Raw genomic sequence first — 18,020 nt, 5'->3', positions numbered from 1 at the left:
TGTTAATCCCGTTATTCATAAAAACCTTTTGTATTTGTCTGTGTTATTCTTGTAAATGTCCTGCCTGTTAAGGGTCACTTGTATGAAAATTAATACAGCATTTTTACATTTGATCTAGTTTTCCTTTGGCATTAGAAAAAGGGTTGGGGTTTCTTTTCTCTCTTTTTCTTTTTCTTCTTTTTTTTTTTTTTTAATTTATTTCTGGTTTTTATGCGTTTGAGTTTTTTATCTTGCTCATTTCCATCACTTGGTGCAAAGTTGAATTGGAAACATGGACCATGAAAGCACATCCACATGAAATTGGATGTTGCTGGTGCACTTGTTTTGGCTGTAAACTTCTAACTACAAATAAGGTAGGAATAACTTTACATGATACTGGTTTAAGAAGTCAAAACCCTATTATAAAAAAAGCATTTCATTTGCTCTGTGATATCAGAGTAGACTAGTGAAGCAGGATGCCTATAACAAAATATTTGAAATTGAAAGTGTCCAGTTCAGAATCTTTTGGGATGTGTGAACAACTGAAATGCAATGATCTGCCCAGATGTGTCTAAAGATTATTCCAAATAAGAGCACTTTGCATATTGTTCCATATTCTTGGTATCTGACAGTTACATTTTCAGGTGCACTTTTGTGTGTGTGTTTTCTTCTTTTTTTTTTTCCCCCCAGGAATCTGTCTTACTTGCAGTTGAAAATGTGTTGAAATCGCTGTATGGGCCACTACCTGCTGCAGTCCCTGGTGAAAGCAATAAAACAGATGTTACCTCAGAAGACATGTTTGTTCATAGAACAGACCAAACAGATGTGGCTGTTAGTGAAAAGGGACCATCTGGAAATGATGAGCTACATGCTCATACTTCATTCCTTTCACTCAGCAGTGATGTGCAGAGCTGTCAAGCAGGAAAAAACGCAGAGATCTGCTTAAATCATCAGACATTTAGTGGTGATAATGTACACAGTTGCCTGGACAAAAGAGAGGCTTCTAAGAGTGATGCCTTTTCAGACAGTTGCTTAAATTTATTGTGTGAGGAGGAACAGAATGGACAGAATATGGCTGATATTCAAAGTAATAGTGTTCCTGTGGACCCCGAGTCTAAAAAAGCCAATGAGCATGTTTTGAGTTCTGATAATATTGACAAAATAGATAAAAATGAGGAAGCCTTAGTCCCTAAGGACCTACCTGAAATCTCTGCTGATAGTTGGAGTATGGGAAATGCATTTAAAGACAGTCTGGGAGACAAGCTGGAACCTGTTAAGATCTTGATTCCTGAAGCTGGAGGGACAACTAATAAGCAAAATGAATACACTGGTGAAAAAAGCAGTGAACCACAAAGCTCAAATCAAAGCATAAAGAAAAAAAATGTGATAAGTGAAAAATTTGGACGTGTGACAGCTTATGACTTAATTAATAGCAAAATAATTAAGAAACCAAAGTCTGCATTTGAATTTTTCACACATGAGTGTCGTCCAAAATTGATAGATGATAATCCAAAGACCAGCATGAATGACATCCTGCTGACAATTGAAGAGCAGTGGAAGAATTTGAATGAAGAGTCAAAACAGAAGTAAGTTCAGGCTGTGTCTTGGCTTCTGAATCTGGAAGCTACCAAAGAGTCACTTGTAATTAATTTAAAAAATTGTAACGTTCCAGTTATTTATGACAAAATAGATAATGAATTTTGACTTCTCAAGATCAGAATCAGTATTGTTTCACATCAGAGTTGTTGTGTTTTGCTGTGTGCAGTTGTGCACTGCAGATTGGAATTACTCCTTTTGCCACTGTGCTGTGCAGCAGTTGGATTAAGGACAGCAGTAGTTAGAGACAGTTCTGCTGAACAGTTATTTAAGATAACAGGCAAGAAACTGTTTGAATCCTACAAACTTCTAGGGGCAGCCTTTACAGTATCACTCCCAATGCAGTGTCCTTGAAAACCAGCATGGTGATGGATGAGGCACTGTTGAGTTCTCCAGAGATTTTTCAACTTTTATTACTATAAATTGAGAATTCTTTTTTAGGAACTTTGGTACTCAAACATTGGGTAAATTCCATTCCTCTAAATTTTATTTGTATCCCAACCAAGGCTGTCTCAGAATTGTATTTGCAAAACCCAGTCAAAGGACACAAGGAATTACTTTTTCCCAGAACCAGCTAATCTGTTGCTGGTTCAAAACAATTTTAATTGCTAAAAATTAATATGTCTAAATTTTAATCAGTTTCAAACAAGACCAAGTCTCTTCCTGGATTACAATCTGAATAGCTAAATTCCATATTTTTCTAAAATTAATTGTTGCTGAGTTTTGAAATCCATCTGCAAGAAAAAGAAATATTTTAATGAGACATCTGCATTGTTCTGAATGTTAGCTGTACCAGAGTTAATTGAAACCTTTTCACCTAGCTTCTGGGTTACCTAATTTAAAGTTTTCTATGCAAGCAACATGCCATGGTCACACACCCGTACGTATGAGAAAGTGTTTTGTCCATCTCTGCATAAGCAGAAATATTAATGTAATAGTAGAAATCTACTCAAATTATATTCATGCTTTTAATGAAATGAAACAAAAGGTTCTGCCAGCTGTTTCAGAAAATTTTAATTTGCTCTGCTTTAGCTTTTGAGATTTCATGGTTGCTTTCCTGGTACAACTGTTATGTTAAAGAGTGTGCCTACAGATTAACTTTGCATTAGTTCAGGAAGGAGACCTCTCTAGCAATCATGTTTTCCTTATATGTGGAATTCAATGCAATATATTACACACAGTGTATATATATTTTCCTTATATGTAGAATTGAGTCCCATGGCTGTTGAGGGAAATGAAGAATTCACCACTAGTTGTATCTATAGGTACCAGCTTTGGGTTACCTTTCCACATTTATGATCTTAAAATTGCCTCAGAGAATAGCAAATAAGAGGATATACACAGACAACTTTTCCTGCAGAGTAGCAGTCCAGAAGGACTTGAGGCAGAGAACATGAGTCTTGCCTCCAGGTACTCTGGATAAATTGGGCCACCTAGAGGTAACAACAAATGTTAATACATCAGGGCAGCCAAGTGCCACGGCTCTGCTTCACGCATCCTTGCTGGCACAGCCCCACATTTCCTGGGCTCCAGTCCTTCATCCTTCTGTGATAAAGTCCTGCCTTGTGCAATGGCTGTGCATGGTTTCAGCATCTCTGTTTCTCTCTGTGGCCCCTCCATCGGGTCTCAATTAATTAAAATCCCTTTTGGGAGTAGTACAAGCACCAGATGTCTCGTAGTGACACAGGATGGCCTTTTCTAAACAAGCCAGCATTTATTACACAACCGGAATGTCAAATGTTATGGTCTTTAGGTTATAATAGAGGAGGAAAGCTCCGTGCATGTCCATGCTGGCAGCATCACATATCCCCCTGCTTTGCAAAGGATTTCATTCCTTGCAGTCACTTGGCTCTTGCTTGATACAGCTTGCATGTGTTTCTGGCCTTCATGTTTCCTGCATATCAGGCTCAGGTAGGAGTGGGAAAAATCCCTCCAAGTGCCATAACAGTGGCAGGAGTAGTTACCCTGAAGGTGTAGGAAAGGTTCAAAGTTACACACGTTGTCATGGGACTAACAAATCACCTTGTCAGCACTCTGCAGTAATTCTTCATGAGTAGATTTGTACCTTGGGACAAATATTTTCAGGTAGCATGGTCTTTGCTGTCAGAGTTTGCAACAAATACTCAAATTCAGATTATTTGTCTTATAAGGGCTGAGAGACATACATTAAAAGGGGTTTCTTAGTATGCTTATTATTTTGTTTGGGTTTACGTTGCAACAGGGAAAGAATAAATCATTGGTCCATTTTTCTATTTAAACCAAAGCTGCCTTTGAAACTAGACTTTGTTCTACGCTTCCATTCTCTGCTTACATCCACTTTTGCAAATTTTCATGTCTTTAGGTTTTGCAGCATCAGAAAAAGATCCTGAATTTGCAGTTTTAATTCACAAAGCAGAGAAACACTGTTCTTGTAGCATTTGTTGATTATCTGTTCCTCTGTGGAAGGATTTTCAGAAAGGCAAAGGTGTTCCCTCATAGTTTGTAAATCTGCAGTTTTCCTTTGGTTCTGGGCAAATTGCTGATATTGATGTGTATGAATTTGGAAGGTGCTCACAATCAAAGTTTGTAAGACTAGAATTTTTCTGGTGGTAGCCTAAACTGACAGGCAAGTTGGACTTTGTTTGGAAGTGCTTTCATTTTGGATTATCAGTGATCGCTGAAGGCTCAATTATCCTACACTTAAATATTTTTCTGCATTACAGTTAGGTCTGTTCAAAACAAAGTATTTATTGATTTGGTCAAAGCTGTAAATGAATTTGGGATTAAAAAAAAATCTGTTCAAGTGATTTCATCCATTCATTTTAAAAGGAGCAGATGTTTTTTATCTTAATGTTTGCTCCATATTTTCTAGGACGTGATTTATTGCAAGAAACTATTTAAGCTGACTTTTTTAGTTAACTAAATATTGGTACCATATGTGAATGCTAGCACATCATAATTAATTGCAAATGGTGACCCTTTTGTTGACCTTAATTTTCCAGCGTGCATACACATAATTGAATCAAACTGTTCCAGCAAGTAGCAATAAATAAATATGACCAGCTAAAATACTTATTTCCAATACTAACAAATGATAGAACTACTTTTTTTTGTTTTGTTTTAATTGAAGATTAGACTGGTTTTAATTACCTTCTAGAATTCAGAATATCAAATAAGGGCAAAAAGAGGGAGTTCAGCAAATCGCAACCCTTGTTTTCAGAAAAGTAAAATTCATAAGCAGTAGACAAGCATAAACGTGGGACCTATAAAAGTTTAGTTATCTCAGTGACATTTATAAACTCATTAAGAATCCATTCATGTTTTAGAGGTTTCGTATGTAGTAATGTTTTAACCATTTAGACAGCATTTAGGAGTAGTTTTTTTATTGACTGCTTTTGAAAATTCTGTAAGATTGATTATTACGTACAGATTTCTGTGATAATCATACATATCCTCTATTCTTACACTTCATATGGCTAATTTTAGGCTGTTTGAAATCAAATACGCTTTTAAGTAAGTAAGACCTGGGGCTTGGAAAATTATTCAAGCTCCAAAGTCCTGCTGGCCCCATGGTCTCCCCTGCAAGGCTGTAGAGCTTTAGAAGCTTAAACTACTTTGTGAATTGAGCTGGATCTGCCTGTGACAAGAAACTCCTTCAAAAACTCTGTATTTGATTGCAAATTAAATAAGGGACTGAGTTGAAAAAACCCTTGCTGTAGATCTTTATATGATGCACTCTATTCCTTACAGTAATAGTTCCTCCCCCTTGCAGTAATTGAGGCTGTCTTGCTGAGTAATTGCTGGCTGTCTTGATGAAGGAAAATTTCCAGCTTTTGTTCAAGATGTGATGGAATAGAGGCCCCGTGACCATCTGCATTGCAGTGGGCAGCATGTTGATGTGGGGACTTGAATGGACCATGGATGGGGTTCTTGGCTCTTGAAATGGTTACCTTTGCTTCTGCTTTAGTGTGGTAGGGGTTGGGGTCTGGAGCTTTTTATCTGCTGATGCTACCGGTTTGTTTTCTCCTTTAAGTTATGAAATAAAAGCCACTAAGGATCAGGAACGGTACAACAGAGAGGTCAAGAAAGCCAATGCACAGCCAATGCACCGACCAGCAAAGGAGGCAGAAAAACACAAAGCCAAGCTGAAGAGTTCTGCATCTGACCAACAGAAGCTTGACAAGATATTTCATAACCAGATTGAAAAGAAGGGGAAGCTGGAACAGCCTGTGAAAACTGTGACAGTGCCTTTTTCTCTGAGTTCCTGTAGACGTCACCTTCAGAGACGGGAGAGAAATGTTTCAGATGAACATGAGCTTTTCCTCATCCGTCGTCAGAGTTTTCCTGATGTCTGGATACTTGCTACTGAAAAAAATGTCAAGTTGCTGAATCCATATAGACTGGAAGAGGCCTTGCTATGTAAGAGATTATTGGTGAACCATAAGCTTCCAGTAGAGAAACTGGACAATCCAATTGTGTTAACAGACAGGTATAGTACTATTGAGCAAAAATGTGTATGTTACTTGAAACACCAGTTGATAATTATTTACAGTAAACTCTGGCAAGGCCCTGTTTGCTAATGCTCTGCTTACTTGTGCACTCACTTATCTATTAAAACAGTTTTGTTTTTTATGCTTTGATCTTGAAGTACTGAGCACACTTGGTCTTATTCTAGTTGAAATAAGTATGATCTTTGACCAGTTTCATTGGTAGTGCAGCAAATACAAATTTCCTCCCCCGGAAGAAAATTAAATGCTCCACATTTTTACAACTTCACTTTAGCTGATTTTCCTCCGAGAATTAGGAAATGGCTGATAGAATTTTTATTACTGCATGCCTAAGCTCGATCCCCTCACTAATATAAGTGAATAGTTCTCATTTTGTTTTTTAAACAAAATACTTTATAAAATCTTGATGACTCCTTATCACTTGATACCTTTTTCTGTAGTTTTTGCACACTTGTAATTTTCACATTAGGGATGTTGGTTTTTAACACTTTGGGGATTTTTTTTTCCAGTCTTATTGGTGGATCTCAGTATATGGCTGCTCTTCATAAAATGCAGAGGAATTACCTGAGTTTCCGTGGATCAGGTTATTTGTCAGATCCAAGGCTTGTAGCAAATGGATTCCAGATAAAAGTGATAGAAGGTATGATGTTTTTAAAATCTGTTAGTTGCACTGGAGCTTGCTTCCTATGATTTAATGATTTAAATTATTGTTAATGTGGATCATGTTATTATGCATCACCTTGTCTTTTAAAGCACTAGCATTGTGCTTTCCTTAACATTGAGATTTTATTTCTTGGCAAAGAGTGTAGTTTTCCACACAGAAACTTTATTAGTATTTTAAAGAATTCCCTGAAATGCATGTTTTCCTTACTTCTTTCTTCTTTTCTCAAAATACTCAATGCCCATATCCTCAATTGCCTTCTAATATAATTTAGATTAAACTGACAGGAATTCCTGAGCCCATGCACCTTTTGCAAGTATGTGCTTTAGCTGACTCCTGTACTGCTGAGCATTGAGGAGGTCTAGTAAGGAGCTGGAGCCTGGTCAATGTCATGCTTTTCTATTAAAATGGTAACCCAGAGCCCAGAGGGGCCAGCAAAGAGATGGTCAAAGGATCCCCACACCTTTTCTAAGAGTTTGATCTGAATATATTTTGAAGGAGTATGCTTTTCAATACCTCTCTGTTGATCACAGAAAAATGCATTTCATAGAAGATTTTTTTACTTTATCAAGAGAACTCAAAGGTCTTTACATCTTTCTGAAGAATGTTTTCTAGGGATCTGTTGGAAACACAGGGGTGACCCCGTGGAGTTTCTGCAGATCACAAATTCTATAGCAGAGTTCCAAGAAAAGCAAGCTTCCTTGGGGGTAGCACCTAGCTGACAGCTCAGGGAAAAGATTGGCCATAAGAGCTGTTAGAAATGCTATAGCTTCATGTGTTACAGATCCCCACATATGTACAGTGATGACAGATGTACTGTAACATATGGGATCTTTTAAGGGTAGGTACAAAAAAGGGATGTAGACCAACTCCTTCACTCAGAGGCTGGCTCTTGTGAAGAACAGAGCCAAAGCTGTTTTCCTTACTGGATCATGCACAGCAAAACCAGGGAAACTTCCTTCTGACTGACTAAATCTCTACATAAATACCAACACCGTAGTAGAAGAGGTGTTGATGTTATTCTCGTTAATAATCATGGAGTGAATGATTAGGGAAATAAAGCATGTACTGTAAGAGGCTCCTCTTACATGGTTTATTCAGACAAGCAAATCAAAAGCAGAGGAGGTCTATGATATGTCTTCAGGCAAATAAGGGAGAGAGGGATTGTGGCTTAGCACTTCTGCTCACCAACTTTTTTTTTTTTTTTTACCTCCTGATATTTTAAGTTTGCTCAAAATCTAATTAATGTAAACTAGACGTGAATAAATTGAATGTGAAAATTTGAAGACAAATAATTTTTTATCCTGGATGCAGAGTTTAATTTCTAATTTATTTCTAAGCAACAACAGAAAGTTGTTGACCAGTCTTGACACTGCAGATGTGTCATGGTTAAACCACAGCCGGCAGCTCAACCCCATACAGCCACTCATTCACTCTCCCCTCAGTGGGATGGGGGAGAGAACTGGAAGGGTAAAAGTGAGAAAACTTGTGGGTTGAGATATAAAGACCATTTAACACGTAAAGCAAAAGTTGTGTCCTGAAATGAAACAGAAAAAGGAATTGATTCACTGCTTCCCATGGGCAGGCAGGTGTTCACCTGTCTCCAGAAAAGCTGGGCTCCATCCCATGGAATGGACAAACATCATCGCAGCACTCCACTTCCTTCTCCTTCCCCGAGCTCTGTGAGCTTGGTGCCACATGGTCTGGAATGTCCCTTTGGTCAGCTGGGGTCAGCTGCCCCAGCTGTGTCTCCTCCCAGCTCCTTGTGCACCCCCAGCCTCCTCACTGGTGGGGTGGGGTGAGGAGCAGAAAGGGCCTTGCTGCTGTGTAAGCCCTGCTCAGCTGTGACAAAAACATCCCTGTGTTACCAGCACTGTTTCCTGCACAAATCCAAAACAGCCCATACTAGCTGCTGTGAACAAAATTGGCTGTCTTGGCCAAAACCTAGTGGCAAACTGTTTTTAAGACAGCTTGCTTAGAGCAGCATTGTAATGCTATTATAACAAAGGATTTGACACAGTAACTGGGACATAGTCTTCCCATCCTGTGTTTCTAAGATGTGAATGAAAGTAAATGAAACCTCAAGGAAACTGTTCTCCTTTGGTTTACAGTAAGTGAAAGTGCTTTGTATGCACTGTGGAGGTTGATGAACCATAGGAATAGCCCAGTAAAGAATGGGAATCTAATTCAGTTCTTTGTCCCATTTTTCTATTTTAACTACTTGACTGAAAAGATAATGAGTCTTGTCAGTCATGTTTATAAGCTTCTGCTGATGACATTATAGCAGTTACAGCCTTTTTTATTAAAAGAGCATGCCACTGTAGATGAAGGTAGAAATACCAGCAAACAAATGGAATTTCTGTCTTCTTCCCAGCTTTTTTCCAACGGACCCAAGGATTTCTTCTTAATCAGTTTCTCTTTTTTCTTAAACTGAAATACACTATCTTCTACAAATACTTATTATAATGAGTTGATTTTTAGACACACCGGTGTTAATTTTTAACATTCTAATGTGTCCTTCTCTGGGAATTTCACTAAGAAGTTGATGGTTATTTAATTCATAGATTCATATATAATCTTTACAGAAGGGGACTTGCATATCAGGAGTGATTTGTCCCACTTAGACCTTAGTATTCTGTGAGGTCTCTTGGCTCTGAAAAGAACCAGTTTGTTTCATAAAACATCTTTCACAATCCTTATTAGAAGCATTACCTTTTTTCACTGTCTGTTTTTTTGGGGTTTTTGAAATTCAGACACATCCTGAAAGAGAGGCATTCTGATGTTTGTGAACTAGAATTTCCTTCAGAAAAGTTATGTTTCTTCAGGATATAATGTCAGTTTTTTGGGCCAGAGGTTCCTACTTTGCATGGTGGATGATGCTTGCTGTGGAGAGGTCCTAGAATGGAAATGTGCCATTAACCCATGGTAACTGGAGAGTTTCTCCTTAGCAGCATCCATAGGAGCACACCAAAATCCCATTCTCTGTGCACACAACCTTTGTAACTAATTCTTTCCTATCTTTTTGGGTTAATTGGATCAAATTGTATTTGATCCAATTATCCCAAAAAGATAGGAAACCCCTTGTATTTGCTGTTTCTCAGCTGAACTGAACTATCAGCTCTTTCTCTCTGCCAGGGTCCGATGCAGCATATTCAGAAGTCTGTGTTTTCCTCTGGGACTTCAGCCCTGATATGATCATAATAGATATTCCTTTCTAACTGCTGATTGATTTCTCTTTCATAGACACTTACTATGGCTTCCTTTTTCATCCTGAGTGAAGAGGGATTTTTTCTGTAGTAGAATGTTTGCTTTTTCTGCCAGAGAGATTGTCTTATGTCACAAGCAGATTTGTTAAATGATTGATTGATTGACTGATTTCTTAAGATTTGAATTTCAGCGTGCAAGTGGTATTTCTAGTAATTTCTTTTTGCAAAATAACAAACCTTTCTGTTGGTCCATGCAAATAAGTCTGTGATGCCATCATAGCTCTAAGATACCTCCCAAAACAAGAGCAAAGGAAATTTCGCTGCTCCAATTTGACATTCAGATGTTTTAGTCACAGAAGAGGCTTTCCTTGACCCATGGTGGTTTCTTAAGAGGTCTGTCAGTCGATTATTTGTTTGAATCTCTACAGATATTCTTCTACCAAATAGAAGGACCCAGAGTATTGCTGCTCATTACCATATATTGAGTCTACTCATAATACCCAGATGCTAACTTGGAACATTGGACCTCTTGCCTTTTGTACTATGCACCCCACTAGAACAGTTTCCTAGATAACTATTGATGCCTTAAGTTTTACCTTTCATATTTTTCACATTCTGTACTGCCTTAGTGTGGAACTCTGAACTTCATATAAAGTGTTAGCAAGTTCTCCTCACAGTTCAGTCAGACAAAACAGTCCTTTTCCAGCCTGAGAACCAAGGACACCATTGCAGCTTCAGGCCCAAAACGTGTAAACAATGGCAAATTGAAGAGAGCAATCTGGGAGGATGGGACTTCTTAACCTGAAGCTGTAATTGGACAATTAACCCCAATATTTAAATGGACCAAAACTTAAATAACTGTGCAAACTTGTGACTTGGGGTCCATCTCAGGTAGAGCCACAGCCAGGCTCTTGTACTGCCCAAGGTGTATCCTTTGAAGGTCTTTTAATAAATTCCTACTTTATTCCTTTAACTCTGTCTAGCCTCTGTTCCAGGTAGCCTCTCTAGGCATCCCTAAAACGGTTCAAATTTAAAGATAGGACCATAGGTTTATTCCTTATTTCCTTGTGGTGTTGGGGTGTTTTACAGAACTGACTGCTTATTTATTTATTAAAAAACCCTGAGCAGCTGCCTTAATCTGGGAGGTGACCGGTAAATCCTGTGTTGCATTAGGTTTTCATCTCAACTGATCTTTTTAGAAAAGGCTTCTTTGTGGTTCAGAATGTTAGCTTCTGGTAACTTGTGGCACAGAGAAGCTTTTTATGAAGCTTTTCATTGTTAGGGTTTCTTACTTGAAAAAGAACCCACCCAGAAAGTATTAATTTTTCCTTACTTGGATGACATGTTAGGGGCAATGTCTTTCATAGGATAAAAAATGACTCATTCATTAATCTTGCGTTAATCTTGGGATTAATACTCAGAAACTGAATCTTATTTCATTGCACTGCTTGGAATTTATAAAAATACAACTCTGTTCTTTAATGGCCAATACCTTTTAGCTAGTGGGGTGGTTCTGAGCTTTATTTACTTTCATAATTTACCAGGAGTCTTTCTCACAGGCCTTGCTCTGAACTCCATGGCACCATGTGGCACTAGATACACTATTCCTAATAGGAAATTCTGCCTGTTCTGCCATTTTGGTGGGAAAGCTCCTTAAACGTCTTTATTTTCACAAATGCACCTTTGGGTGTTAATTTTTGCAAGAGTGTGGGAGTTGGAGATCTTGCTTGCCTGTTATTTCATTTGAGGATAAGTCTGCCTTTTGAATGTGTTCTGGCTAGACAGAAGAAGGTAAGAAGGACAGAAGACAGAAAGGTAATTACCTTTACTCTCTTCCGAGACTGTATGACTGCAGCCAGAGTTGTTCCCAGTATCCTAGATTCCCATCTGCTTCATGTTTTTGGTAGGCTAAGATGTTTGTATTGTCTCCCTGTTACTCTTAATATTAACTGCTCATCAGTCTGAGGAGTTTCCTACTAGATTTTTCTCTGGATAGCTCACAGTGAAAAACATGTTGTGAAATAGCCAAGAAAACACTTCTTGCTGTCAGTGTGTCAGTTAAGCAAAATCAATGGTTTCTTTGTGGAATGTGCCAGTTGTTGTAATTTGCAAAGCTGTGACGCTGAGCTCCAGTCTGTCTTCCACTGCCCTCCCATCCCCTCATGTTCTGGCCTTAATGAGGCTTCAAGTGATGCTACCTTTGGGAGAGCAGTCTGTTTGCTTTTACTTAATAAAGCAAATTACTTAATACTCAGTGTTCTGGGACCTGCCAGGCATTTGTTTGCTCACAGTGACCCCTACGTGCAGGGAACACTTCAAGAAGTAAGATAGATTACTTTCTGTCCAGTTCTTCTTAAGATGTGTTTATTATATGTGCCTTCACTGCACATCTGTCTGTTTGCCTTTGGGAAAGGCCTAGAGAGAGATGGGAATTCTTGGCTGGAGAGGAACTGAGACCAAGGAACACACCTTAGCTGGTATTGTATTAATGCTGGGTCTTGGGCCATGCTCCAAGGCAGGCTTTTATTCATGCAGTCAACATGAATATGTCCAAAGAATGTGCTTATAAGGCCTCAAAGAGCAGTAACAGGTAAATAACCCATTGTTCTTGGTGATAGGAACTGCCTCAGCTCTTGTAACCCACCAGTGGAAAACCATGCTGCAATTAATTCAATTTCAGTTTGATTTTGACCATAGACTGGGAGATAGACAGTGTTAAGAGTGTCACCTAATCTAGGGGGCAGCTGGAAGGGAGCAGTTTTTCCTGGCCATCAAGAAGGAATTTTCCAAAAATGATTGTAAATGCTTTGTTTGGAAGGAGAAAGGGGAAATTTGTAACAATGAGAAATCCGCATTTTTACTCATTTGAAAGCTAGTTTATTTGTTCATGGAAACACTTTCCTTGGAAGTTGCAAAGTATTTCAGAGAAACTACTGTGGCAACTGTTTGAGAACTGCTGTTTGAATATTCAAAAATCCTAATATATATTTTGTTAAAAATTTACAAGTACGTTGAGACTTGGACATCTGCTTGAATCATCAAGTGTTGCCAATAGCAGAGTTCCTGCAGAGGCTTGCAGATAAATACTTGTTAATCAGCATGCAATGGGGCTACTTTGCAGTTTAAAGAATATTAGCAGAAAAGGAGAGTGGCACACAAACAGAAATACTAAAGAGATAAACCTCCCTTAGCCAGGGTTTGTATTGTTTGTTCTTATGTTAAACTCTTTCAAGCCCACTTTGACTTTCAGATGAAAGAGGAAAATGGTGAAGCCAAATCTGGCTGTCAGAATATGCAGATGGAACAATGGCTATTGGTGAAGCTGAAGAGTATAGGAGGAAATGTTTTGCAAATTCAGAGCCTCACTGTCATAAAATTTTAAAAGGAAATACAGGTTTTTAAACTGAAGGTCTAAATACCTGAAACTTTAAAAAATTGTGTCCTGTCTTTGGTAGCAAATAGAGGGGTAATTATTAAGAGGTTTTCAAATAGACTAAGTTATAATTTTAGAGAGAAAGCAGCATAATCAAATGGTCTGGAATAGTTCCTCAAATCTAATCTGTAATTAAATCAAAAATAGGACAAAAATGAAGAGAAAATAGCTGAAGGAGATTTTAAAAAGAGACTTTCTCTTTTCCTCCTGTCCTTTACTGACAGGCTTGCCCATGGAGAAATATTAGCAGAGTACATCATCTTTTCTCACCTTTATATTTGGCAAACTTTCGTATAATTTAACATTTTGCTTTAAGCTGAATCTGAACACAGGTTTACAGTATTATATTAAAATATGTCTCTGCTTGCTGACTGTGATTCAGGAAAAGCAGCTTGAAAAAGAGAAGGAAGACAATGCTGGGTGAAAAATGAAATAAAGTTTCAGATGTAAAGCAGTGTTTATTACATAGTTGGAGGAAGGCTATGTGATTTTTGGGAGGAGGGAGGATGAGGGGCTGTTCCCTATATGAGATTCCCACTGATCAAAGTATCTCATGCCATGAAGCTTAAAGAGGCCCAAGAGCATTATTTGTCCTTTTTTGGGAAAAGTTTCCACCTGCACAATTATCCTGTTCATCTTATTTAATGACTGACAGATAATGCCTGGACATGGATAACTGAGCTTCATTCTACCAGCTCATGAAAGTACGTCTTGCTGACTAATGATGTAGATATATATATTTTCTCTCACTTCTGAAAGACATCATGTTCTTGTTTGGATTAGGAACAGGAATTATGCCTTGTGAGAGTTTGTTAGTTTAATCCACCTGAGAGCAATCTGTTTGTCTCCAGCTCTTTTGACTTTGCAAAAAAACATTTATGACTTGAGCTGAAGGTAATTTATCCTACCTGGAGCCATGACACGAGAATGGATTTATTTTCCTTAGTAATTCAGTTTTTCTGTGTCTGTGTCAAATTTTGTACTTGTTGGGCTTGTAGGGGAGGAAAAGCAAAGGTAGCTGTGCAGGTTGGGTTGAGGTTTCTCAGATGCACACAAGATGAATGAGAGGATAGTCCAAATGAGAATATGTGAGCCACCAGAGAACCTGCTTCTAACTGGCAGTGGAAAAAAAGTTGCTATACCAGAACAACTTCAATCACTTTTCTTTCCTGAAAGGTTAATAAGGAGGGAAATCATGTAGACCTCAATGCTTGAATAGATAGTCTTTTAGAAAGGCTGTTTAATTTCTTATTCATCATTCCTACTCAGAGTGTTACATGCTCCAGCAGTGATGCTGTATGAATGATAATACAAAGTCAGTCACAGAATCTCTAGTTTTATGGATTTGAGTTTTTCCTCAGATGTGGTAGGAGAAAAAACTGCTTTTTATTTCAGTAGAATCCAAATTTGTTATGATAACATTTGAACTCTACAGATGTTTAAACCACTTACATAGGAAATAGTGCCAACACTGTTTTAATTTTTTTCAAACTAAATGGTGTTTTATTGCTAGCTTCAGTTTTAATTTTATGTATGTTTAATTAAAGTCACAGAAGCTTTAATTAAAGCTGTGCTCAATACTAGGAATGCTGCAAATGTTTTAAGCATTAAATGGTGCCAACTAGGATTTGGATTAATGTAAGCTGAGACATTTGTGATGTGAATAAACACACATCATCATAATGAAACATTGTGCAAATAAATGCTTTTCATTCCAAGGGAGGAACAAAAAAGTTTCCTAATTGTATTGGACTAAAGTACTAAATTACTTTGCATCAGTTTAATTTTCTGTGAATTGCTATAGAATAGAAATCAAAGCAGTGCATGAATTACTGTTTTGTTTTTGTATTTTCAGGTGTTTCGGCTACAGAAAGTCATCTGGAAATAGAAGGGATGGCAAATTGTCTGCCATATTATGGAATTTCTGATTTGAAAGAAATTCTGAATGCAGTAGTTAACAGAAATGCAAAGGAAGTATATGAATGTAGGCCTCTCAAAGTGATAAATTACTTGGAGGTGAGACAGAAGCTTTCTTTTAGTATTAGCCAGCTAAACTTGGAATAATTCCTGAAACAGCTTGAAAATCTTTCTTCAGCTTTGATTTTAATTAATTTCATTATTTCATTGTGTTCTAAACAGAAGTTACTCTTGAAAAAGAGTATCATATCCTCTCTGAGTTGTGTATTCCTTACCAAAATATTTCCATCAGATATACCCAAAAGCAGTTACCCAGTGTGATATAACACATGCCAAAAGGTGATTTTCACAAAGTGTTTCCTCTGTAAGGCACTTTTCAGACTGGAAAGGCATTTCTCCATGTTAGGATACAAAACTGCCACAGAATGGCAGTGACTCATGTTAATATTTTCTGTGCAAATAAAATAAATTGTTCATCCAGAGACAATAATGGCATGAAGTTTCAGAGACAACTAATAGATGTGGAACTAGTTAAAGCTGGAGTAACCAAAAGCAGTAGTAATCACTTCCTGTCTAGCTGTTCCACTAATGCTCTGCAATTCCAATTCTCTTCAAAAAGGTTACCAAAATATATGTAAAGTCTCTTCTTACTTGGGCATTTATAACATGCCTTCTTGAATTGGATTACTTCAAACTGGGACCTAGGCACATTCTTACTCAGGGTATGTGTTTTATCTTTTAAGCATTATTACACAAATCTTTCCCTATCTTTTAGAGGTAGTAAGCTGCCTTTGCAGCAAGTGATTCTGTTATGTACTACTGAACCACTCTCATGCACTCAGGAAAGAAGCTTAAAAGTGGGGTAAGTTCAGTGTTGAGACAGGAATGGTTTGTAAAAAATCCCAGACAACTATAAAAGCTGCTGTTCAGAAATAAGCGCTGAATTTTCTGACCATTCTGGGAGGTTAAACGCTGGAAATGCCATTCACTGTCATGTTTAGAATCGCTACTTTAATCATTCATTTCATGGCTGAGCAGGCAGCATGTCTGCAGCTTTTGCTGTCAGTGGATAGATGGAGAAGAAAGCATAGGGTAATGGTTGAAGCCGCAGCCTTCCAGGGTTAAAACAGTCCGCAGTGATCTTTTTCCCACTTGGAGAAGTGGGAGAAATCTCAGACAAAGAAAGTGAGATTATTTAGATTATTCATTATGAATGGTGCTCAGGTTTGTACAGTATGAAGGGAGGTTGTGTGCCACATACATTTCTGTCCAGGTAACATGACTTAAGTACAGAAAAGAAGGCAATGGCCCGAAAGCCCATCTTGGAGGAGGAAACAAAACTTCTTTTTGAAGTTCCTTAGTTCTTTTAGGGTGGGTGCTTTAGCAGTCACTTCTGCTTTCTGGTGTTAAGCGGATGCAATAGACCATAGTAAATACAAATTACTCTATGAAGTTTTGCTGTAGTATTTTTCAGATTGTACTTACTGACTGCTTGAATTAATTTATGATACTTCTAAAGTTTGTGGTGTGAAATGTGTCTTGTGAATTGGTAAACATGTACAGCTCATGCTGATGACAACAGGAAATCAGAAACACAAAGCATCTTGCAAAAGTAGTCTAAAAGAATGCAAACATAACCAGGGGGGTGACTGTGCATGCCTCCATTGTAGAAATGTCATGAACTGACCAGTAAGAAATTTTTAAAGTTATATTTAGATTTCTGAGATTTGGAATATTTAGCAGAAGAAAAGGATGACCTTTAAACAGTGAGTTTTTAATTCCTGCTTTCTGGTAGTCACAGGCTGGTGTGCTAAAAAGTGGTACTTTAAAACTATTGGGGTTTTGGTTTTGTTTTTCCTTTCCACAGGGAGAAGCAGTACGTTTAGCTCGGCAGCTGCCCTTACATTTGTCAAAAGAAGATGTGCAAAACACAATTTACAGGATGAAGCAACAGCTTGGAAAGGAAAATAAAGGCTGCGTTCATGGTCGTCCTTTTTTTCATCACTTAACAGATATTCCAGAAGTTGACAAGCACAACTCCATGGAAATTGTTCAGTAAATGGAACATTTTGTTTGGGGTCATACTTCTCTTGCTTAATTTTGATCACTACTCTGTAATTTCAGTATGTTTTGTGCAAAGGTTTTGTTTAATGACTTTTCATTGTTACACGTTCACCTCCTAAAGACTTTATTTAAATAAAAATTCTATTTGAAAGCAGAAAAAATACTATAGAAAAACAACTCACCACTATTTTTTAAAAAAATTTATTAAAGAAATGTTCTCAACTGGTTTCCTCCTTCTCTTATTGCTGCAGGTTTAAGAAATACCAGTATGTCAGAATTTTTTAGATGTGAAGTGGTTAGAAGTTGCTTTCAACAGAGCATGGCAAAGTTTATTATACTAAGGACATCAGCTGTTAATATTCAAAGGAATGCCAGATAGCTGTAAGTATTTGAATATGGCATTGCCATATGCAGTTGTTATAGTTAGTTATGCCATGTGCAGTTATTATGGTGTTTTATTTCCATTTGGAAAGTCTTAGCTCATGTAAATGAGTATTGACAGTCCTAGTGTCTAGTCTCCAAAAATTCTACACTTACAGAAATATGGTTCTCAAAAGTACAGTACAAAAGTTGAAAAACTTCAGATCAACACAAGCTGCCAGTTCCACGAAAGCAGAATGGATGTGAGTCACGGGAACACAGGTTAGCACTGCAGTCAGGTGCCCAAGGATGTTTAT

At 37.7% G+C, this 18,020-nt stretch overlaps 1 protein-coding gene across 6 annotated transcripts in view; it reads left to right on the top strand.

Annotated features, from left to right (window-relative positions):
• Positions 1-17,572, top strand: part of PMS1 (PMS1 homolog 1, mismatch repair system component) — a 44,006-nt gene extending 26,434 nt beyond the window's left edge. For 3 of the 6 annotated variants that reach the window (XM_050976760.1, XM_050976762.1, XM_050976759.1), the window contains exons 9-14: positions 222-353; positions 670-1,565; positions 5,588-6,043; positions 6,572-6,702; positions 15,218-15,378; positions 17,147-17,572. In XM_050976760.1, coding sequence (XP_050832717.1) covers positions 222-353; positions 670-1,565; positions 5,588-6,043; positions 6,572-6,702; positions 15,218-15,378; positions 17,147-17,338 — 1,968 coding nt within the window. In that variant the 3' untranslated portion in view covers positions 17,339-17,572. The remainder of the gene's footprint in view (positions 1-221; positions 354-669; positions 1,566-5,587; positions 6,044-6,571; positions 6,703-15,217; positions 15,379-17,146) is intronic. The other 3 variants (XM_030240827.2, XM_030240818.2, XM_050976763.1) reach the window with 2 other exon arrangements.
• The last annotated feature ends 448 nt before the right edge of the window (positions 17,573-18,020 follow it).

The sequence above is a fragment of the Serinus canaria genome, chromosome 7 (genome assembly GCF_022539315.1).
Source record: "Serinus canaria isolate serCan28SL12 chromosome 7, serCan2020, whole genome shotgun sequence".
In the NCBI taxonomy this organism is placed as follows: domain Eukaryota; kingdom Metazoa; phylum Chordata; class Aves; order Passeriformes; family Fringillidae; genus Serinus; species Serinus canaria.
The sequence above is the reverse complement of the archived record's forward strand: the minus strand, read 5'-3'. Positions and strand labels throughout refer to the sequence as shown.